The sequence below is a fragment of the Petaurus breviceps genome, unplaced genomic scaffold (assembly GCF_028583685.1).
Source record: "Petaurus breviceps papuanus isolate PSGF00001 unplaced genomic scaffold, PetGlider_PUasm1.0 90591, whole genome shotgun sequence".
NCBI lineage: Eukaryota > Metazoa > Chordata > Mammalia > Diprotodontia > Petauridae > Petaurus > Petaurus breviceps.
In genome coordinates this window covers 308247-332017 of record NW_027187280.1, presented here as the reverse complement: position 1 = coordinate 332017, position 23771 = coordinate 308247, and the positions used below count along the sequence as shown (strand labels likewise).

At 41.9% G+C, this 23771-nt stretch overlaps 1 protein-coding gene across 1 annotated transcript in view; it reads left to right on the top strand.

The window, feature by feature from the left end:
- LOC138142489 (lipopolysaccharide-binding protein-like) overlaps positions 1-23307 on the top strand; it is a 30753-nt gene extending 7446 nt beyond the window's left edge. The window contains exons 5-15 of the mRNA XM_069063505.1: positions 753-816; positions 3539-3602; positions 4795-4886; positions 8707-8883; positions 11445-11504; positions 12662-12829; positions 14242-14309; positions 16169-16214; positions 19919-19982; positions 20613-20689; positions 22839-23307. Of these exons, the coding sequence (XP_068919606.1) occupies positions 753-816; positions 3539-3602; positions 4795-4886; positions 8707-8883; positions 11445-11504; positions 12662-12829; positions 14242-14309; positions 16169-16214; positions 19919-19982; positions 20613-20689; positions 22839-22883 (925 nt within the window). The 3' untranslated portion in view covers positions 22884-23307. The remainder of the gene's footprint in view (positions 1-752; positions 817-3538; positions 3603-4794; positions 4887-8706; positions 8884-11444; positions 11505-12661; positions 12830-14241; positions 14310-16168; positions 16215-19918; positions 19983-20612; positions 20690-22838) is intronic.
- Positions 23308-23771: the final 464 nt, after the last annotated feature.

Below are 23771 nucleotides of genomic sequence, written 5' to 3'. Positions count from 1 at the left end.
TACTTGAGATATTCACACAGAAGCTGAATGGTCATTTGCTGAATGTGTTGGAGGGGGTTCTTGTTCAGGTATGGGTTGTATAAATTTACTGAGTCAATATCGTGTTCCTTGGAAGTTTGTGGGAGATGAATTGGTGGGAAATAAGTCTACAGATTTGTATCTCACCTCCTCAAAAAAAAATTGAGAATGAATTTTTTAGAGTCAGTCATTCTACACCCTCTAGTGGAAAGAATGCTAGTTTTGGAGTTAGAGGGCCTGGGTGGGAATCCTAGAGACACTGACTCTTAATGCCTATGTGGATGTTCTCCTCTATGCTACTTCTCCTCTGTGGACCTCAGTTTTCTTTTAAGTAAAATAAGGTTGGTTTAGACGATCTCTAAGATTGCTTCTGTCTTTAAATCCCATGCGGATCCATAGCATCAGGCAGTTGATGGAGTTTCTGCCTGGGCCAGGGTTGGGATCTCACAGTCACTCTGGACTTTTCCAAAGCCCTGCACACCTAGAGCTACAGCCCCTTCCCCTCCCCCTCCTCCCCAGGTGTTACCTCCTAATTCAACTGCCACTGCTATATACTGTAGGAGGCATATACTTATCACATTTGGGAAAACCCCTTTGGATGCCCTTTCCCTTCCGATGGGTCTTGGTCACAGCTAAGGATGGTTTGGGCTTCCCCCCTCATACCCAGGGCAGCGCCAGTCATGGTAGGTCTTTCTGGTCTGTGTTTGACTGTGTCCTCATGTTTATTGCCTCAGGTGGCTGCTGAACCTCTTCCATAGCCAAATTGAGTCCAAGTTCAGAAGGATCTTGGAAGATAAGGTAACAGGAAGTGGGAGCTCTGGACCACAGTCAGGCACTCTCAAACCCTTTCCTGCACAGCTGATTATTACTGTTATAAAATTGTACCCCAGGCCCTGTGATCACAGATGGTTGCTAGGATTTCTCCTATCTCCTTCACTGCCTCTTGGAAAGAGCTAGCAGTTATATACATATACATACACACATGTATATACACATATATGCACATATATGTATATATACACATATGCATACACATATAAAGATACATACACACATATATGTATGTGTGTATACATATATATACACATGTAATAGTTTAAGGTTTACAAAGTGCCTCACGACAATGTTGGGGAAACTGAGGCAGAAGATAAGTGGCTCACCCAGGGTCACAAAGTGTCTGAGGCAGAATTGAACTCAGAGCTCCCTGACTCTAGTCCCAGCCACCTCGTAAGGCTGCTGGTATGGACAGATAAACTGTGCTGAAGTTCCAGCTTTACCATGAGCTGCTTATGGATGTAGGTGAGTCTCTTCCTCTCTCTTGGCTGTAGTTTGCTCATCTGCTAAATGGAAATAATAATTCCCATGCTGCCTCCCTTGCAGCCTTCTTCTAAGGAGAACCCTCAGCAAGCCTTAACAGGCTAAGTAAAATAAACATAATTATTATTCCTTCTGAACCTCACTTTCCTCCTCTACAAAATGGAAATAATCGCACTCATGCTACCTACCTCCCAGTGTAATTTGTGATGCTTAAAATGCTACAGAAATGTGAGCTGTTATGTTCTTTGATCCTCTGTAGTCTAGGTCATTTATGAGAAGGACTTGGAATCCTTCCCCATTGTCCCATTGCTGGGCCTTCCCTATTAGGATAAGTCACGTAAAGTCAACAATCTTTCATTAAGTGTTTACTTATGGGCCAGATGGGTGAGCTAGGTGGTGCAGTGGATACAGTTCCAGGCCTGGAGTCATCCGGCCTCAGACATTTACTAACTGTGTGACCCTGGGTTTGCAAATTATTTAACCCTGTTTGCCTCAGTTTCCTCATCTGTAAAATGAACTAGAGAAGGAAATGGCAAACCACTACAGTGTCTTTGCCAAGAAAACCGCAAAAGGGGTCACAAAGAGTCAGACACAACTGAAGCAACCAAACAAGATGTGCCAGACGCTGGGCTTAAGTGCTGGGGATACAAAGAAATGCAAGGACAGTCCCTGCTCTCGAGCAGATTGCGACCCAATGGGGAAGATAGCATAAAAATCTAGTCATGAACAAAACAGAAACAAGATAAGCTGCAGAAACCCAATGCAGCGAAGGTATTCCTCTGAAGGGGTATCAGGAAAGGCTTCCTACAAAAGGTGGGGTTTTAGTTAGGCCTTGAAGGAAGCCAGGAGGCAGCCTTAAGGAGGGAAAGAATTCTAAGTTTGTAAAACATTTTACAAATGTTATCTCATTTTATACTCACAACAACCTTAGGAGTTAGATGCTATTATTATCCCCATTTTATAGATAAAGAGAAAGAGTCAGGCAGAGGTAAAGTGACTTGCCCAGGGTCATACAATTAGAAAATGTCTGAGGCTGGGTTTAAACTAAGGTCTCCTTGACTTCAAGTACAGGGCTATATCCATGGTACCATCATGTTGCTTCTATTTAACCTTAGGATGATGCTCTTTATGATGTGTTTTCCAGGAACACCCTGTGTTGAAAGAGCAGGAACTCTTTGTCTTACTGTCTATGTACTTTGGGATGACCCAAACAGTGATCAAGATAGTATGGCAAAGTACCAAGGTCATAGGATCACAGACCTAGTGCAGGAAGGGACCTCAGGCACCATCTTGTCTAAGTATTCATTTTATAGATGGGAAAACTTGCTCTGGGGTTAATGACTTGCCCAAAGTTGCCCAGGTAGCAAATGTCGGAGGTGGGATTTGAATCTAGGTCTCCCGACACCAGTCAGTGCCCTTTTCCCTGTACCGTGGTGGTGCTGATGACCTTTGAACCCCTTCCCCCACAGTTGCTACCTGCTCTCCCCTTCACAGCCACTTCTCAGTAAAGGACAGAGATGAGCAGGGACATGAGTAGGCTCAGGCTAGAATTCTTTATGCCACTCATTGGAAATGGGGGCCAAGCTAATACCTTGGTCACTGTGTCTCAGCATTGCTCTAAGAAAATATCCAAATTTTGAAAAGTGGATGTGTAAAATTGTCTTTACCTGTAATTGGGGAAAAAATAAAATACTGTTTTTAAAAAAAGAAAGCAAATACTGTTAAGGAGAGCAAAGGGCTGAAAAGGATGGATGGATCAGAGTTATAGTAGAAAGAATTCTGTAAAGGGAGCAAGAAGACAGATTCCAGTCCCGGTTATATGGTAATGTGCTATGCGAATGAACTTGGGCAAATTACTTTCTCTCAATGAGCCTCAATTACCCTATTTGTAAAGTAAGGGAGTTGAACTCTAAGGTCCCTTCAGGTTCTAATCATTTCTGGCTTTCTGATTGGGCCTGGATCTATGATTTCATCGTTATTGGGAACTCCAAGATAAGGAAAGTCTGTCCCTCTACTCACATAGGCTGCTCCCTTCTCTTCAACTCCTATTAGAGCACTGAGAGGTTGCATAACTTACCCAGGTTACATAGTCAATATGTGTCAAGGACAGGCCTTGAGCCCTGGTCCTCTTGCTCCCAGGACAGTTCTCTAGATACTTCTCCACAGCTGCTTCTGATTCTCTGACCTGTTTCATTTTCCTTAGATCTGTGAGATAGTCAAGAAGTCAGTTGCTTCAGACCTCCAGCCCTTTCTTCAGACCCTTCCAGGTATGGATCCCATTTGGATGCACACACCATTTTTGAATTTTGTACAAGAGGTAGAAGATATGATGACAATCTCCCATACTATCCTTATCAATGGAGGCTGAGACATAGATGAGACAAACCATGAAGGATACCAAAGTTCATTTGTAATGTATTTGGGAATTAAATCACACCAGATTTCTCTTCCTATTTATGTTTGGCTTAAATAATGAGCTCAGTTCTCCTGTCTATTGATTGTTAGTGATACAGCAGTTATAATTGATTATTATTGATTATATTTTATTTTATCATGTTTTATAATAATAATAATAATTGATTATAATATCTCTTATAAACTTGGGCAGGAAGTCCTTGCAAAAGGTTATAGGATCTAGGTCACTATGATAGAGACAAGAACTGGACCTGTGATTTCATTGATATAGGAGACTTATGAATAAGGAAGTGCCCTCTACCAGTGCAGGTCACTTAAACTTAGTGCCTTAGAGAGTTGCCCAGGTCACTGAGAGGCTAAGTGACTTGTCTGGAGTCATATAGCCAGTATCTGTAAGAGGTCAGACTCACACCTTGACTTTCCTGGCTTCAAGACCAGATTCTCAATCAATTATTCTCTATTTCTTCTCTGTAGACATGTAAATATACACAAATTTAAAAAGAAAAAGAAAGACAAAAAATAAAGAAAAAAAAAGTTTGATAAAATTGACCAGAGCATCAATCACATTTGAGAGTTTATGTACTATTCCATACCCATAGTCCCCTACCCCTTCATTGAAGGGAAGAAAGGGCATGTCTTCAACTCTGATAGAGAAGTTGCTTTCCCCAAGAAGAGTCAGGGAAGGCTTCAAGGAGGAGTTGGCACTTAGTTATTCCTAAACAGAAGTTGTCAGTGGAGATTCTTCTCCATTATATGGCTTCAGACAGAACCATCATATCCTGAGTAGCTAGGCCTGGAGGAGCAGGTATTTTGTGTGACTAGGACAGACAGCTAACAAATCTGTCTGCTATGCTAGATAGTTTCCAAGGATAATATATAGAATGGGGGACTGGAATGCTGATGATACACTGGCCACTTTTGGCCCAACAGGGATCATCTAAGCTCTGGGTGGGGCTTGTGGGACCCACAGGTCAGACACAGCATAGCTAAAATGTTGAGAGTAAGAGGTGGGCCCTAACTGCACTTCTCTTTATTGGATTCTAGTCATAGCCAAGATTGACCAAATTGCCGCCATGGATTATACCCTGACCGGGCCACCCCAGGCCACATCTCACAGTTTGGACACACCCTTCAAGGTGAGGAGCCCTATTCCGCAGACTTTGAGAAGCTAAGCTAGTAGGTCCTGAGTATAGGGCCTGTCTTTAGAGAGCATGGCTGGAGAAACCATGTTCCCAGTTACCAGGCTGCCTTGCTATCCGTTCTGCAGTTTGAATCGTTGATTGAGGACTTGCAGTACGCAGAGCCTGGAACTAGGCACTATAAGGGGAGACATGACTCATGGTCTCTGTGCCTTATGGTTTCCCATTTTCTTTCCAAAAAAAGTTTTATTGTTGCTCTTTTTTACATCTTGTTTATTTACCAAAGACTTTCCAGAATGGTGATGATGATGATGATGATGATGGTGATGATGATGGTGATGATGATGATGATGACATTTATATAGTACTTTAAGGTTTATAAAACACTGTCAAATATTATCTCATTTAATCCTCACAATAACCATGGAAAGCAGGTGCTATTATTATCCCTATTTTACAGATAAAGAAACTAAGTCAGACAGAGGATAAATGGCTTGTCTAGGGTGGCACAATGAACAATGGAAGGGAACAAATCCTTCTCTGTGCCAGTCACTATGCTAAGCACTTTACAAAAATTAGCTCACCTAGTTTACTCAGATCTTGACTCCAGGCCCAGCGCTCTATCCACTGTGCTACCTAAATGCTTCACAAATCCCTTCTCAGAACAAATAAGCACAATTGCCACGTCCTTAAGAGGATCCCTCATTCTGTAATCATGATACATTCTGTTTTTACCGAGGAGGTCAGAGACATGCTTTACTGAGAGTCTGCTGAAGTCTGACCCAGCATGCTTCCTAGAGAACACACACAGGTGTCTGCTGCTAGCCAGTGGTGCCTAGATACAGTGCGCACAGCCAGGCCTACGGGAGCCCCCAGGATGTGTTAGGCCTGGAAATCTGGAAGCCATCCCAAGGCCTTGAATAGCAGGGAGAGGAGACACGTTAGGATGTGATATGTACATAGGAAAGGTCAAACTAGGTGAGTTAGGGAAGGCATCATGGAAGAGGTAACATCTGTACTGAGTCTAGAAAGACAAGAAGGACTTAATCAAGAAGTCAGGGAGGAGAGCTGGGTGATGGTGGTGGGAGAATTTGCTCAAGGCATGGTGGAAACAGCTTAATAGCCAGTATGTGACTTACCCAAGGTCACACAACCAATAGGTTACATATAACTCAAACTCAGATCTAATTTTCTCAGGTAACTGCCAGTAGACAGATAGTGGTATCTAATTAGGGTGCCACAGGATCTATATGTATTAAATTTGGAGTAAAAAACAAAAACAAAGTTTGAATTTTAGCTTTTATCATAGGCAAATCACTTAATTGTTCTGTTTCCTCATCTGTAAAATGGGCACAATAATGTTTGTACAATAGTGCCTCCCTCTTAGTATTATGGTAAGGCTCAAATGAGATGATGTGCATGAAATGTTTTGAAAGTATGTAAATGTTAGCTGTGACTATTGTTTTTGTTTTCCTACATGCAAGACGAGTCAGTAATGTCTTTGCCTATAAAGTAGAACCACTTTAAAGATAGTGATTGAAATATTGATTTAACAAAATTACAATGTAAAGAGGACTGACTCTGAAGTCAAAGGCCCTGGGTTCACATCCCTCCTCTGATGCTTTCTAGATCTGTGACCTTGGGCAAAGCATTTAACCTCCCTGGGCCTGTTTCCTGATCTGTAAAATGAAGGCTTTAGACTAGATTACCTCTGGGGTCACTTCTAGTTCAAGATCTGTGATCCCACACTAAATATAAATTCCTTAATGTGACATTTAAGATCCTCTGAAATCTAGACACAAACTGGCAAGCAGACTTACTTGATATTGTTCCCTTTCATGAATTCTATACTTTAGCCAAACTGGATTCTTGACTGTTGCCAAAACTTAATATCCCATCTTCTCCCCACGTGTCTTCATATAAGCCATGCTTTCTGCTTGTAATGCCTTCCCTCTTTTATTATTGCTGTTCTAAATCCTAGCATCTTCCTCAAAGTTGAACCTCAGGCATCTCTTTGTGTGTATAAAGTCTTCCTTAATCCACCTGGCCCTTAGCGCTCTTAAATAATTCTGAGAGGTCTTGTTCTCACCAATCTCTTGTTCTTGTTCAGGCATTTCAGTCATCTCTGACTCTTTGTGATCCCATTTTTTGAGTTTTCTTGGAAAAGATATTGGAGTGATTTGCTATTTCCTTCTCCAGCTCATTTTACAGATGAGAAACCAAGGCAAACAGGGTTAAGTAATCACTTAACTACTTGCCTAGAGTCACATAGCTAGTAAGTGCCTGAGGTCGGATTTGGATGCATGAACATGCCAAGCCCAGTATTCTATCTGCTGTGCCACCTAGCTGCCCTCTTCACTCCCTACCCCTTAATATATTTACCGGTGTTTATGTTACATCTTTTCTTCCCCATCCCCAATAAAAAAATAAGTTCCTTGGAGGCAGGGACTGTTAAGTTTTTGATTTATCCCCAATACCTCACATGGAATCTTGCACACAAATATTTGTTGAATTGAAATTTACATGTTTAACATTGAATTTTAAATGTTTGTTGCATTGAATAGTGCATGTTTACATATTAACTTTAAGAAAAAAAATGTCAGTTGAAGCAAGACAAAACAAGTTATATACATCCTCTATCTATTAAGAATGATGACAATGGGATTCATGATTTAGGTATGAGTTGGATCAGGTGACTCTGAGACCATTCCATCTTTAGGTGCTCTCCACTGTGGAAGATATATCTCGTCAGCCCTTCCTCAGGGCACATCACAACATTTGAGGTATAGAGCCAACCTAGGAGTTTGGAAACCTGGGCTGTAGACTTCCTTACTTGCTCACGGACTTGTTCTGTGGTCATGGGACCAGAGAAGATCAAGATCCTTAGTGGCCTTTCAGTTATCATTTGTAACCCCAGGCTCTTCCCATCTTCAGGGTCTTAGGAGCCAAGGTATGGTGGAAATGATATTGAAATGATGTCAGAAGACTTTCTTCCCATCCTAGGTCCAGAACTTACTAGCTATGTGATAAGCAAGACAACTAGCTTCTGTTACCCTCAGTTTCCTCATCTGCAAAAAGTTCTAGCCCTACTTACCTCTTAGGGTTGTTATGAAGAAAAAGGCTTTGTAAGTCTCAAGGCACTATATAAATGAGTTTTTCTCTAGGCAGTTCTGGCCTTTTGAGAAGAGAAAGTATCTACCTGTATGCTGTCATTAGGCATACAATGATCTCTAGGCATGGTGACATCCATTCAGGATATAGCAATAATAATAACTCACATTTTTGTAGCACTTTAAGGTTTACGAAGTATTTTCCTCACTGCAACCCTATGAGGAGGACAGTTCAAATTCCATTTTATAGAAGAGGAAACTGAAGTTCCGAGACAACAAGACTATACTTTAGCTTAAAAGGATGAATCTTGGGGTGGCTAGGTGGCACAGTGAATACAACACCAACCCTAGAGTTAGTAGAACCTGAGTTCAAATCTGACCTCAGACATTTAACACTTACTAGCCATGTGACCTTGGGCAAGTCACTTAACCTCAATTGCCCTGCCCTCCCTGCTCCAAAAAAAGCAAAAAAAATTAAAAAAAAGAATGAATCTCTAATGGTTGAAGTTCTAAGACACTAGGAAGGAAGATTTTGGGGTACAGAGAGTTTGACAGTGATTTAAGGCAACCTTCATATCACACAATATGGGTGGCCACCTACTCTGTGTATTTGTATGATCTTAGAAAGCTAATCCCTGGGCTTGATTTAGGTACATTCTGTTTTTAGGTGAGAGCCCTTGTCTAATGATATTCCTCTCTCTTTGCAGGGGGAGATTTTTAGGCAGAGTGATCATTCCCCTGTTCCTTTTGAACCTCCTGCCATGACATTCCCTGAAGACCATGACCTCATGGTTTACTTTGGAATTTCTGAGAGAGCCTTCAATACAGCTAGCCAAGTTTACTGGGAGTCAGGCTTCATGAGCTACACCATCACAGATGACATGGTAAGGAAGGAGCTTTGGAGGCAGTGACCTCTGGAGTCAGAAGATACACCCAGAGCTTGATGGTATTAGGACTAAAGTCCTGCTATCCCTCAGCCAGGACCAGGGAACAGCAAGTTTACAGAATTCCTAGAATTACAGACCCGGAAGGAACAAAGACAACCAGGACAGAGGCTCTAAGCACTTTACATTCTTAGTTTTCCTTTTTTTCTCTCTCCAGTTATCAGAATTTATATTTTCTCCCTACCGCCTGCCCCCCTTTTCCAACTCAAGGAAAATAGTTTCCTATATATGTCTCATTCTTTATCTTGAACCTGCTCCCTCTGTGTCAGAAGGTGCATCACTGGTCCTCTGGAATTATGGCTCGTCGTTGCTCGTCTACAGTCCTTAAGTCTTTCAAAATTGCTCATTTTTACAATATTAATGTTATAGTGTAAATGTTAAAGGAGCTTACAGTCTAAGGTGGAAGGAAAAGTACAAAAATCAATTGGGTCAAGCATTTATTAAGCACTAACTAGGAGGCATTTTCCTAAGTGTTGGAAAGACAGAAAAAGGCAAAAACTGTCCCCACCCATGGAAGGCTCACATTCTAATGGGGTAGACAATAAGCCAACAACTATGTACATACAAAATATAAATGACAGCGATCCCCTGAAGACCAGGCATGTTACATTGCACCCCTTCCCCAGGGTTCCCTGGTATTCTTAGAGGGGCTGAGGGAGTCTAGTCCAGGGGTGGGGAACCTGTAGCCTCAAGGCCACAAGTGACCTCTAGGTCCTTGGGTGCGGCCTTTTGATCGAGTCCAATTTTTACAGAACAAATCTTTTATTATGTGGATTTGTTCTGGGAAGTTTGGATTCAGTCAAAGGGCCCCACTTGAGGACCTAGAGGGCCACATGTGGCCTTGGGGCCACAGGCTCTCCAACTCTAGGCTAGTCTCTCTGCTGTTGTCCCAAGCCCCTATTGATGCTATTCCACTTAACCTCTGAACAGTCAGATTAATTTTTTTACAAAGGAATATTTACTTCAAAAGTATAATTAAAACAAATATAGACATCCTTCCCTCCCAATATGTTGGGGTGTAGTCTTTCATCACCCCACTCTCTGAGCAGGGATACGGGATTAGGTTCATAGCTTAACTCAGATCCTACCACATTCCGAGACCAAAGCTTTCCTCAGGCCGGAGTCCCAGTAAGCCTGGCTTCTCAGGCTTCCTTGCTGGGCCAGATGCAATACTCATCCTGGAATCCTGTCTCCAAGATCACCATGGCTTGAGTACAGATCCGGGAACTCCATTACCTGCATCTAGAACTGAAAAGGACAAACTGAACTAAACGAAACCTCATGCCTGTTTCTCAGGGTCACATGGCTTAAAAGGGGGGAAGGCGAAGGTAGTTCTTTCCCTCATCCAGGTCAGTCCATGGTTCCTTTGCTGTGGGTGAACTGACCGTTGACTTCAGTCTTGCGTACTATCTTGGGGAGGAGAGAGAAAGCGGGGGAGAGAGAGAGTGGAGGGGAGAGAGGGGGAAAGAGAGGGGGAGAGAGACAGAGAGAGAGAGAGAGACAGAGAGAGAGAGACAGAGACAGAGAGACAGAGAGACAGAGAGAGAGAGAGAAGGGGAAGGAAAAGAAGAGAAAGTAGGAGAGGGGTGAGATGGAGAGAAGAGAGAGAGAGGGGAGAAACAGAGATGGTGAGAGAAATATAAGGAGAGAGAAAAGGGAAAAAGTAGGAGAGAAAGGGGGAGAGATAAAGAGAGGAGACAGAGGACAGAGACAGGGGAGAGATAGAAAAATAAGGAAAGATTAAAGGAGAGAGAGCAAGAGCTATATATATACATAAATGCATATATGTATTAGGCAGGGGTTAAACTAGATGAAGCTCCTTTATATCTTTGAGGTTCTAGGATTCTATGATCACTATGGGTTGGGTAAGAAGGTGAATTTGAGTTGGGGTAGGGGCTATGAGGGCCCTCAAGGTGTGGTGAACCTGGCTGGTCAAAATCCTGGAATCTTTATGGTCACTGGGAAATTATTCTCAACATTTTTCCTAAGAAAGGGGTAGTATAAGGGCCTTCTTTTTTTTCACAGAGAAAATCTGACTTCATCCAGCAGCCTAAGGGTGGGATAAAGGATGACAGGGAAGTTGAGGGAGAAGGCCTCTGGCGTCTTGGCTTTAGGGCTTCTCAGAAGGAGTGTCTGATTAAAGCTCCCTCCAAGGGTTTATTGCTCAAGTTAAACTACAGGGCCATGTGACAACTGCACAGAAAGGTGCCTATATACTCATGAAAAGATGTAGATCTGTCTCCTTTAAGAAAGTCAAACTGAAGGTCAAGGTGGGGGTGAGAACATGTTGGATTTTGGTGGGGAGTCCCTTCCCTTCCCTTAATTTCAGTGCTGTTCCCCAGTTATCACAGCAACACTCACTGTTTGGGGGAGAGAGGTAGACTGCTAGTCCTCAGCACATTCCAATTCCTTCCACTCCAGTCACCTGACAATCTCACCTCAGCAGGAGGGCTCTGAATTCCCGGACAGTTCTAACTTCTATCATGCTTCTTTTGGTTCAGATCCCACCCAGTTTTAGCATCCGACTGATCACCTCCTCTTTCCGAGCTCTGGTCCCTCAGGTAAGGCCCCCCCCCCCCTCCCCGGTTTCAGAAGGAATAAGACAAATTCATGTAATCTCAAAACAATTCCATTTCCTTCCAAACCTTTGGTGGTCCCCAAAACTCTAAGAAAGTCCTTTATCTTACTTCATTTCAGTTGTTTTTCAGTTATGTCTGACTCTTCAGATCCCCATTGGGGGTTTTCTTGGCAAAGATACTGGAATGGTTTGCTATTTCCTTCTCCAGCCCATTTTATCGATGAGGAACTGAGACAAACAGGGTTAAATGCCTTGCCTAGGATCACACAGCTAGTAAGTGTCTGAGGCTGGATTTGAACTCGAGAAGATGAGTCTTCCTGACTCCAGGCCTAATTCTCTATTCACTGCCTCCTGGGTACCCAAAATTCTGTGGGAATAGGTTATTGTTAAGAAGAACTAATTTCCAGTAGAGAACTTTATAGCTATAAAGCTAGAAACCACATTGGAGCTCATTTGTCTAATCCCCTCATTTTATACATGAGGAAAACAAGACCCTGAGAAATTAAGTGACTTACCTAAGGTCACTCAGGTAAGTAGCAAAATTGGGACCTCAATGCAGGTCCTTGGACAAGAGCAAACTTTACTAAATTCTCTTGACTAATGTGACCAAGGTTGACTTTAGGAGTAGACACTATAGACATCAATAATAAGAGGTGAATCCTAATTCTAATTTTTTTTCCTTGTCTACTACTAAGAGCTAGCAGCTAGGTAGTATGGTGGATAAAGAGCTGGGCCCGGGGTCAGGAAGATAAATCCAGCTGTGTGACCCTTGGCAAATCACTTACTGTCTGCATCAGTTTCCTCAGTTGCAAAATGGGGAAAACGCCAGTACCTAATGTGCAGGGATATGTTGAGATAACATTTATTAAGCATTTAGTACAGGGTCTGGCACAAAGTAGACACTATATAGATCCTCATTCCCTTTCTCTTTACCTCTCCATTACTAGTAGCTAAATCTTGGGATATGGGCTGCTATAGTTGAAGGTATGATATTATTATTTTGCTTCAGAAGATTATGAAAAATGAAGACTTACTTGTCTAGAGAACAAGTAGGAATGAATCTGTCTGTGGCATGCAATGCATCGCTTTCCCTTTGCCTTTGTCCTTGACTCCCCTTAATGTGTCCTCTTTCCTCTGCAGTTGGGCAAGCTGTATCCCAATATGCCAATGGAACTTCAGATATCGACTTCTTCTCCTCCTGTCATGGAGTTCATTTCAGGGAATGTGACCCTCACACCAGTGATGGACCTCCAGGCCTTTGTCATACAACCTAATTCCCTCCGGGCACATCTCTTCTCACTCAGTTTGGTCAGTTGGGGGCAAGCCAGTATAGGAAGGATTGGTTCGCAAATCCATTAGGTGTAGGGCACCCCCACTGGTAATGACATTTGCTGTCACTGATTTGTGTTTGCAAAGTTTCTGAACTAGAGATTACTTTCTTCTAGGCATCATTCCTGTTATTTGGGTAAGCTGCTACCAGGTAGATGGGTACCTAATTTTTGCCCTTCTTGTCTGAATTACTTGGATTCCATACATGTGGTTAATTGCAAAACCTGAGCATGCCTATCTCCTCAATTATGATTTTGTTGAAATCTACCCCCCAATATTGCTGTATTAAAAAGTTTTGCATAAACAATTATTAATCTGTAGACAGCACGATAGAGAAAAAAGACACTGGTCTGATATGCATAGGATAATGGGATTTAGAGGAGTTTTTGTTTGCTTTGAGATCGGCTCTCCTTTTCTCAGCCTGGGAGTATAGTAGCCACTCATAGGATAGCATCACCGTTGATTGGTGTGGAGTCTTTATAAGCTATTCATTTTTTGACCTGGGCTTATTCCACCCTCCTTGGACAGCCTAGTGGTCTCCTATGTTCACCATAGTAGCAACAAATTTATGTGGACACCCCATCAATTTTAACCCTACTGAAGCTCAGAACTCCCCAGCTCATGTGATTCACCAGCCTTAGCCTACCCCAACAGCAGGGATGACAAGCATGCAAGACATCTATTGGCAGGATTTAGTCTTTTAAGAGACCTTATAAATAGTCTAATTCAGCACTCCTATTTTATAGATGAGGAAATTCAAGTCCAAGGAAGTCTAGTGATTTTTCCAAGATCATATAGAAAGTTGCCAAACCAGTATTAAAATCTATTTCCTGTCATTCTAAATCTAGCACTTCTGACCTAGGTTTTAGTCTAGGCACCAACACTAATTTACTCTGAGACCTCAGGCAAGGTAGTCTCTGAACATATTGTAAAACATATTGTAAAATGAATATGTTGTAAAATGTAAAAAAAAAAAAACCCACGAGATTGGATGTTCTTACCTTTTTTTGTGCTATGGAGCCCTTTGGCAGTCTGGTGAAGGCTATGAACCATGCTTTTTTTTTTAAATTACTAATTGAAAGAAATGCTAAATTTCGGTTAATGGTTAGTGAAAACATATAAAGAGTTAGTCCTGTGTTCTAATATCCTTTTCAGCCCTGACTTTCTATGTTCACTTGTATCTATTTGTATCTACATAGCTATTTATTTCCATCCATATCTATTTTGAGTTCTGACCTTCTAGGATTTTATCTATGTTACTTTACTATCTGCTCCACCCCTTTGTCACTGATTTTCTAAGTTCCATTCCCAGAGGAGTCACCATATCCCTGTGCTAACTTTCTTGTCACAGGCTTAGTGTAGGTACTAATGATATTGTTCCTTATTCCTAGAAAATCAGTGCCTGGGCCACCATGGGTGTGAATGCCAACAGACTTGTCTCCTCTGTTACCCCAGGAAGGTAAGAGGCAAGGGGTGGCTTTCTTATTGTCCTCTCATTTTATTCCCTAACCTCCTAATTTCAGTTTTCCCCAGTTTGCTTTGGAAAATTGCGGCTGATTCCCTAGGAGTGGAGACTTGACGGTATAAATAATTCCATTATGTTATTGTTATCAACACACTGTGAGAAAGAAAATTCGTGTCTTTATGATCCAGATGTGAATATAATCTTCCTCTTTTATGTCTCACCAGCCTCTGTGCTCTTTCTGGGGTTTTTGAGCTCAATATCTTCTAACAGTTATGGGATGGATGGACAGTGAGGGGAGGGTTTGGCAATTATATACATCCTGTGCTTTCTGGAATAGTCCCTATTTTGAGAAAAGAAAGTATGCTTTCTATAAGACTTCATAACTGGCAAAATTTCCTCTAGGGAAATGAACAAATTCAGTGCCAGAAAAAATTTAATTAATATGAATTGAATTTAACTTCTTTGGGCTTGTTTCACCCCTCTAGGTCCTAATCTTAGATTTTCAGTTTGTAAGGAACCTCACATGGCATCCAGTCTAAGCTGGACCTGAACAAGAATCTCCTTTATAGCATTCCTGATAAGTTCATACTTGGCCTTCTTTTGAAGACCTGTAGCAAAGGAAAGCCAATAAATTAATCAATAATCATTGAAGATTTAAGTGCCTACTATGTCTTCCCCTCCCAGATTGATTTTTTTTTACTAAGAGGTCATTCTCTGCCTTATTTCTTATTAAGCTTTAATCACTGAATGGATATTGCCTCAGTCAGACTGAGACCCGTCAAAGACCTTAGCTTGAAAAGACCAAGGTCCCCCACTGTAGCCTGGGCCATCTTCAGTTGTCTCAATCTATATCTAGACCCAGATGGCTCAGGAGGAGAAAGTGAGGCCGGTGACTTTGCACAGCCCTCCCTCACTTTAATCCAATTCACTTGCATGTTATGGCATCACCTCCCTGATGTCATGGTCCTCTTCAAGAACAAAGGACAAATAACCTCTGTGAGTAGAAAAGACCTTCCTTCCTTCCTTCCTTCCTTCCTTCCTTCCTTCCTTCCTTCCTTCCTTCCTTCCTTCCTTCCTTCCTTCCTTCCTTCCTTCCTTCCTTCTTTCCTTCCTTCTCTCTTGTTCACACATTGTATTACACTCTTACCTATGGGTACTCTTCCCAAAGGGAATGTAAATTTTAGTTGAAACTTCCCCCCTTCCTGCTTTTTTAAAGACCAGACAACCCCAAATCACTCTGGCTCTCATTTATTGGTCAACAGTAGGTCCCAGGCCAAGCCCTACTTGGTCATTGTTTAGGCCCTGATTGACTCAGAATGAATGCAAATCAGAGTTCCTTTACTGAAGTTGTTAAATTTTTTCAGTTAATTTTTAGTTTAATTTTTAGAAAAACTAGGGTTTTCTAAGTAAATATTAATTTTGCTTGAAGTACATCTAACTTTGTTCCATCCTCAAATGTTGATGCCTTTTCTTTTCTTTTGGAGGGCAATTGGAATTAAGTGACTTGCCCAAAGTCACATTCATATGGCTAGTAAGTGTATCAAGTGTCTGAGGCTGGATTTGAACTCAGATCTTCCTGACTCCAGGGCCGGTGCTCTATTCACTGCACCACCTAGCCTCCCTGATGCCTTTTCTTAAAGCACAGAACTCTTTAGGAAATGCAGAAACTAACACGAGAAAGTTTCATTCCTAGGACTCCAGACACTCTGGCCTGACAATGCCCTTACCAGGCACTCTGTAGGGGTGGGATTGGGGTGGAGGCAGGGAGGTTACCCATATACTGCACAATTAGTCTATGTAGTAGCAAAACCTACGTTGTGGGGTAACATAGTCTTCTCTCTTTCCTCTCATAGTTTATTTACCATGGAACTAAAACACTCAGACATTGGCCCAATCAATGTAAGTTATTTCCTTTCTTTGTCATTCATTCTACACAACTTTCTTGAGCTCCCTTCAGTGCCCACTTTTGTTCTGGGTTATGCTAGGGGGAAACCAGGTGGAAGAGATTTATGCTTTCTTTTTGTACCACAGATTCACAGTCTAATTGGGGACATAGGGCATACAAGTAGGAAGAAGTTATGTGATAACATAAACTGGTACAGGATAAAGAGTTAAAAATGAATACATGAACACACATATTCATTTATCCAGCATACATTTGTTAAATGCTTGCTGTATGCAGAGTAATATAAAGGCTGTGTTGTTGGTCTCCACCCTCAGTGAGTGTCACAGTTGAGGAGGAGACAAAATACAAAGAACTATAATATGCAATATTACTAATAAATGTTAGAAAGGTGGAAACATGGGGCGGCCAGGTAGCACAGTGAGTAAGAGCACCGGCCCCAGTGTTGGGATGACCTGGGGAACCGAATCCAGGCTGAGACACTTAGCACCCACCCAGAAACACCTGGCTGTGTAACCTTGAGGAAGTTACTTAACCCGAATTGCTAAAAATAAATAAATAAAGGTGGAAACAGGGACTCTAGGAGAGTGGATCACCAGCAGCTGTGGTGGTTTCCAGAATTATCAACCCATAAATGCCAAAGACAAAGTGAGAGGTCAGTAGACTTTGGGAACAGGGAGTCCGGGAGTGCAATTCATCCTTTGCCCCCAGAGGGAGAAGCAGCTGAGGTGCCACAGTCATGCAGCTGCTACCGTGTGGCTGCTTCAGAGTTCCTGGCCTTTAGATTGTAGGGGGACCAAGGAACCAGTCTGAGGGGTAATCACTCTTGCTTTAACTGCTTGGATCTGGATTTCTATCTTGGGTAGAGGTCCTGGGGTGTGTGACCAGTGAGCCAGAGCATGTGGAGGTTTCAGAGAGGGGCACCCAATTAATAGCTCTGGCAGCTGAGAAAACCCCAACAATTTGCGACAAAACTCTCCTCTCTGGTAGCAGAGCTCTACTGTGGCAAAAAGTTCAACAGTAAAGGAATTGAGTGGCAACATGAGCAAGCAAAGGAAGCAAAGCAAGCACAGCAATCTAACTTTGGACTCCTTTTTTGGGGACAGAAAGGATCAAACAAAGCATGGAACAGGAAGAAGACAACCAAGTCAGAACTCCAGCACCAAAAGCTTCCAAGAAAAGTATGAACTGCTTACAGGCCATAGAGGAGTGTAAGAAGGATTTTGAAAACCAAATAAGAGAAGTGTAGGAAAAATTGGGAAGAGAAATGAGAATGATGCAAGAAAATCATGAAAAAAGAGTCAACAACCTGGTTGAAGAAGATATCACCTTAAAAAATAGGCTAACTCAAATGGCAAAAGAGGCTCAAAAAGGCGATGAGGAGAAGAATGCCTTAAAATGCCAAATTTGCCAGATGGAAAAAGAATCTCAAAAGCTCACTGGAGAAAATAGTTCCTTCAAAATTAGATTGGAGCAGGGACAGCCAGGTAGCACAGCAAGTAAGAGCACCGGCCCCAGTGTCGGGATGACCTGGGGGATCGAATCCAGGCTCAGACACTTAGCACCCACCCAGAAACACCTGGCCATGTAACCTTGAGCAAGTTACTTAACCCCAATTGCTTAGGGGTGGCCAGCTGGCTCAGCGAGTAAGAGCACCGGCTCCAGTGTCGGGATGACCTGGAGATCGAATCCAGGCTCAGACACTCAGCACCACACCCAGAAATAACTGGCCCCGTGGTGTTGAGTAAGTTGAGCAAGTTACTTAACCCTGATTGCTTAAAAAAAAATAGATTGGAGCATATGGAAGCTAGTGACTTTATGAAAAATCAAGATACTATTAAGCAGAGCTAAACAAATGAAAAAATAGAAGGCAATGTGAAATATCTCATTGGAAAAGCCACTGACCTGGAAAATAGATCTAGGAGAGATAATTTAAAAATTATTGGACTACCTGAAAACCATGATCAAAAAAAGAACTTAGAAATCATCCTTCAAGAAATTCTCGAGGAAAATTGCCTTGATATTTTAGAACCAGAGGGCAAAATAGAGGTTGAAAGAATCCACCGATCACTTCTTGAAAAAGATCCCAGAAAAAAAAAAATAAAACTCCTAGGAATATTATAGCTAGGTTCCAGAGTTCCCAGATCAAGGAGAAAATATTACAAGCAGCTAAGAAGAAACAATTTGAATATTGTGGAAACACAATATTCTGGAGGTCAAAGGATCTGAGATTAAAACCAAGAATCACCTACCCAGCAAAACTGAGTATCAAGTTTTAGGGGAAAATATGGTCATTCAGTGGAAGAGAGAACTTTCAAGCATTCTTGATGAAAAAAAAACAGAGTTGAATAGAAAATTTGACATTCAGTTACAAGGAGCAAGAAAAGCATGAGAAGATAAACAGGGAAAAGAAAGCATACAGAACTTATCAAAGTTTAACTATTTATATTTCTACATGGAAAAGTGATAATTGTAACTTATGAAACTTTTCTCAGTATGAGAATAGTTGAAGGGAATATAAATGTATATATATGTATACATACATACATATGTCTATATAGGAGGGTATATGGGCATATGAATACATATGTGAGTATGTGTATATATGTGTATACTTATACATAGACAGAGGGCACAAGACCAGTTGAATAGGAATGATACTTAAAAGGGAAATTGAGAGGTGAGAGAGGAATATAATTGGAGAAGATGGGGAGAGACAGAACGGGGTAAATTATCTTATATAGAAGAGGCAAGTGAAAATTGTTACTATGAAAGGGAAGAACAGGAAGGCAAAAGGGAATGGTTCAACCTCACTCTCATTGAATGTGGCTTAGGGAGGGAATGATATATACACTAAATAGGGTAGCTTGCCCTACAGGAAAGTAGGGGGCGAAAGAGATAAGATGGGGGATGATGGAGGGGAGAGCAGGTTGTGGGGGATGGAAATTGGAAGCACACACTTTTGAAAAGGGACAGGGTCAAAGTAGAGAATAGAACAAGTGGGGGGCGGGATAGGATGGAGTCTTATAGTCAGTCTTTTACAATATATCCAATATGGAAATGTTTTGCATAGCTACACATGTACAACCTATATTGAATTTCTTATCTTCCCAGTAAGGGTGAGTGATGAGGGAGGAAGGGAAAGAATCTGGAATTCAAAGTTTTAAAATCAAATGTTTAAAAAAAAATAAAAAAAGAAAGGTGGAAACAAAATATTGTGGGAGATCTGGCGTTGCAGGAAGGAGATCATTGCTAAGTAAGTAGACCAGAGAAGGCCTTGTGAAGGAGTTGCTAATCAGTGTCTTGGGAGCTCAGAGTAAATTAGGATGTGGCAGAGGGATTTGGGAAGGCTTTTTGAAGAGGCAGGGACTTGTATCTGAGGCCAGACTTAAACTCAGGAACAAAAGAAACAAAAGAGGAAAAGAAGCAGTTCAGCAAAACTAACCAACACATTGAGGTTGTATTTCATATTGCAGTGCCTCCCTTCTGTAAGGAAGGGAGGCACAGTCTGTCATTCCTTCTTCATGACCTTAATTTAGTCATTATAATCATCTAGTGTTCCATTTCAGGGGTTTGGTTTTTTTTCTTATTTATGCTGTTGCTGTCATTGTCTATATTGTTTTCCTGATTCTGTTTACTTTTCTTTGCCTTAGTTCATATATTGTGTGTGTGCTCACTCTGCATCTCCTGCCTCCCCCAGGTGCCCTTAATGCAGGCAATCCTGAAACACTATGCTCTGAGCACCCTGTTACCTGCTGTCAATGGTAAGAGGCAGCTGGGAAAATGTCTTTAGTCTGTCCCCTTTGAGTGGGGAAAATGGAAAGGGGGTAGATAGGTCAGGGAGTCAAGGGACCACAGTTCTAGTACCTGTTCCACTTCTCATTTTACCTTAAGCAAATCATCAGTTTCTCCATCTGTAAAATGGGTTTAGGAACCTCTCCTGCCTTGCTTTCTTCTCAGAACATTTTTGGCATTCACTGAGATCATGAATGTGAATGCCTTTGAGAAAGCTGCATGGGGAGTGAGGAAGGGTTTGGGAAAGATCTGATGCCTTCCTTGGGTATATTGAGCAAGACTGGACTCTCAAAGACTGGGAAAGCTGAGCACAAGCTCTGCTATGTCCAGCCACGGTGAAAAGGCTTCGCATATGGACCCAGGGACCAGCTTAGCTCAATGTGGGGAAGCTCATCACCTGGAGGGGTGGGTCAGCATAGGTGGAGAAACTAACACCTATACTTATAAAATCTTACAACTTCTGAAATATTGAAGTAAAGAAGTGGGTAGGAGGTGGACTCTATTTACCTTATAGAACAAATGCAATACAGGGTTATCATTCTACCCTTTTCCAATTCTCTATGTAATAATAGCCTTCTCTGTTCTGTGGTAATTTTCAGAAAATCTGGAGATAGGTTTTCCTCTCCCTTTGCCAAGAAATATTCAACTGCATGACCTCATTATTCAACCTTATCAGGTCAGTGAGAAGACGCTGGACCCTCAGGAGGAAAAGTATATAGGGGTATGGTTGATGGGGCCCCTTTCAGGAGCCAGGAGCAGAGTGACAAGAGTGGAGGATGGGATGGGGTCGGGGGGGATGGTGGCACAGGAAATCTCAAGGAAGAATTAGGTTCAGATGTTTCCAGATGCTGTTAAGAGGGGATTAGGGTACTGATCTGTAATTGCATAGTCGTGTCCCCTAATGCGATCTGCCTGTCTTCTGGCAGGGTCACACCTGCTTTGGCCCCACCAAGTGACTCAGATTCAGAGGCATATTCTTCCTGGGCTCCCATAGGTAACCAGAATTAGGAATTGGAACTTCTAGAGTGGTAAAAGAACTCTAAACTGAATTAGGACCCATGAAGCGGGGGATACGAATAGAGCTTGAAATCCCTTCTGAAATTTAGTGCAAACCAGGGTCCTTGGACTCTTAAAAATTATTAGCAATTTTTTGTTTTTGTTGTTAACATCAGCTATGCTTCCCAGTGTTTCCCTCCCTCATTCCTCTCCTGGTGAACCATCTCTCATAATAAAGAATAAAAAAGGAGGAGATGGGGAGGAAGGTCAGCAAAGTTAATCACCATCAGTTAAGTCTGACATTATATATAGTATTCCATACTCCTAGTCCATTCTGTCTACAAAGATGAAGAGGAGGTACTCAGGAGTCAAATAAAATGTTCATTGCTATCCTTTATTTTCATGTTTATTTCTGATAATATCCCTCCCCATCCAAGAAACCATCCTTCATAACAAATTATATAGGAAAGAAAGAGCAGTTCAGCAAACCAAACACATAAGCTGAATCTGACCATATAGGTAACATTCTATACCCATAGTCTCTCAGCTCTGCAAAGAAGGGAGAGAGATGCATTTTCTCAACTCTTCTTCAGTGTCCAAACTTGTCTACTGACATTGTGGAGAAGTGATATGGAATGTGGAACATATGCATAGCCAGTTTGTATAACTCAATCTCAAAAAAGAATGAAAAAAACTGATAAATTCTCCATGCCAGGCAGCCATTATTGAACTAGTCTTTCCCATTGGATGGAGAAATGGCAATATGAGCTCAGTACCCAAAGGAAGAAATTCAGCACATACATTCTCACTTCTTATTTGAAAAAATCAGGTAACCCCAGCATTATTCAGTTGTATTGGAAACACTATTTGGAAGGATAGAATTAATAGAAAATTAGGAAGCCAACTCAGAGGGGTGAAGATATAAAGCTGAAGAGACCTTGGAGACCAATTAGTTCAGTGCCCTCATTTTACAGATGATGAAGTTAAGCCCCCAGGGAGGTTTTCACTTTTCGGATAAACTACAAGATCCTTGGGAGCAGAGATTATTGCATATTTTGTCTTTATATCTCCAGCACTTCACCCAGTCACATAATTGGCACTTGATAAAATGCTTGTTGGCTACTAAGCCTTAGAGGCTGAATTTATTTATTTGTTTGTTTATTTTTGCTTTTTGGACGGCAATTGGGGTTAAGTTGTGTTAAGTGTCTGAGGCCGGATTTGAACTCAGGTCCTCCTGACTCCAGGGCCGGTACTCTATTCACTGCACCACCTAGCCAAACCGAGAGGCTGAATTTATACCCAGGTTCTCTGATTCTAGAGTCAAAATTCTTTCCAAAGTACCATACTGCCATGATGATGATGATGATGAAACTGATGAAGATGAAAAGGGTCTTCACTTGCTATTATCCAACAGCGAACAACAGCTGCCATTGCCTTGAGTTTTAGAAATTGATTCTTTTCTGCATGAAAGGAAATTAATCAGGGGGCAGAAGTGTAATGCCAGGCAACTCACAATTTTGCTGTTGTATGCTTGGGAGAGAAAATTTAGGTGACAGAAAGGGACATTTAGCTGGTCCTCCAGAAAGGCATCCGTTTGTAAAATGACCAATAAATAGGGAAGCGGCTGACAGAGGCTGTGTTTTTACTAAGATCACAGGATCTAGGGAGTATTTATGACCTCTCTGGGTTGATTTTGTTTTAGTTAGAATAGGACTTTCCATTTCCCAAGGGTTCCCAAGGGAAATGACTTGTGTCTCCTTAAATTAGAGTCTCTTTGGGAAGCAGAGGATGATCGTTCTCTCCTGTCTTCTCTGCACTTTTATCTCTAGGACTTTGTGCTTTTGGGAGCCAACGTCAAGTATACTAAAAAATGAAGAGTGAGAGGACTGACAAGTAGGAGTCACAGATGGAGATGGGAAGGTTGTTTTTCTACAGGCAAGGCTTCATTTCTGGTGTAGAATTAAAGGGTGGGCTCTCTCTCCCGTTGTCTGGGTCTCTAGTTCTGTTCTGTGGCATGGACCTGCTGAAGATAAGTGTGTGACTTGGGGGTTCAGCCTGTGGATTCCAAGTGCTGGGTCCTCTTAGGACTGCCATACTCTTCTCTGTATGAATTGGCTTTTTCAGTGGTATCCATTGCTCTTCATGACTACCATCTTCTTCTGGAGTTTGCTTACTGTTGTTTACATTTTGGTTCTACTCCTTTCTCTCCTCCCAACCCCATATTCTCTTCATCTCTCCTTGGGTATATCCAATGAATCCTCCTCCTAAATGACTCAATAAAAGACTGGATGACTATCACCCTTGTTCTGGTCCACATTGTCCTCAGACATGTTCACATGTTTCAGGTATGCCTATCTTTTGATTTGATGCATTGCAGAGTACTTTATTTGGAGTTGGAGGACCCTTGGTTTGAATACTAGCTCTCTCCTTTATTGCCCTTGTGACTTTGGACAACCTCTTTGGGCTTCTGTTCCCTTGTTCACAAAATGAGAGAATTGTATTGGAGCAGTGGTCTCCAAAGTGAGCCCTGCTATGGTGCCAAGGGGGTGTGTGATCAATCAACCAGAAGGTAGAGAGGTGAGGGACATCCTTCATTCCTGGTGATTTGTGAGGTTTGTTGAGAACATAATTATACTTCATTTATCCTTGGCCAACATTTCTCTACTCCTCCCTCTCCTGCTGCTGTACAAAATCCCAAACTCCCTTCTTCCACACAGGGAGTTGCTGGCCCCTCAGGGAAATTCTAAGGAAATTGTGGTTTG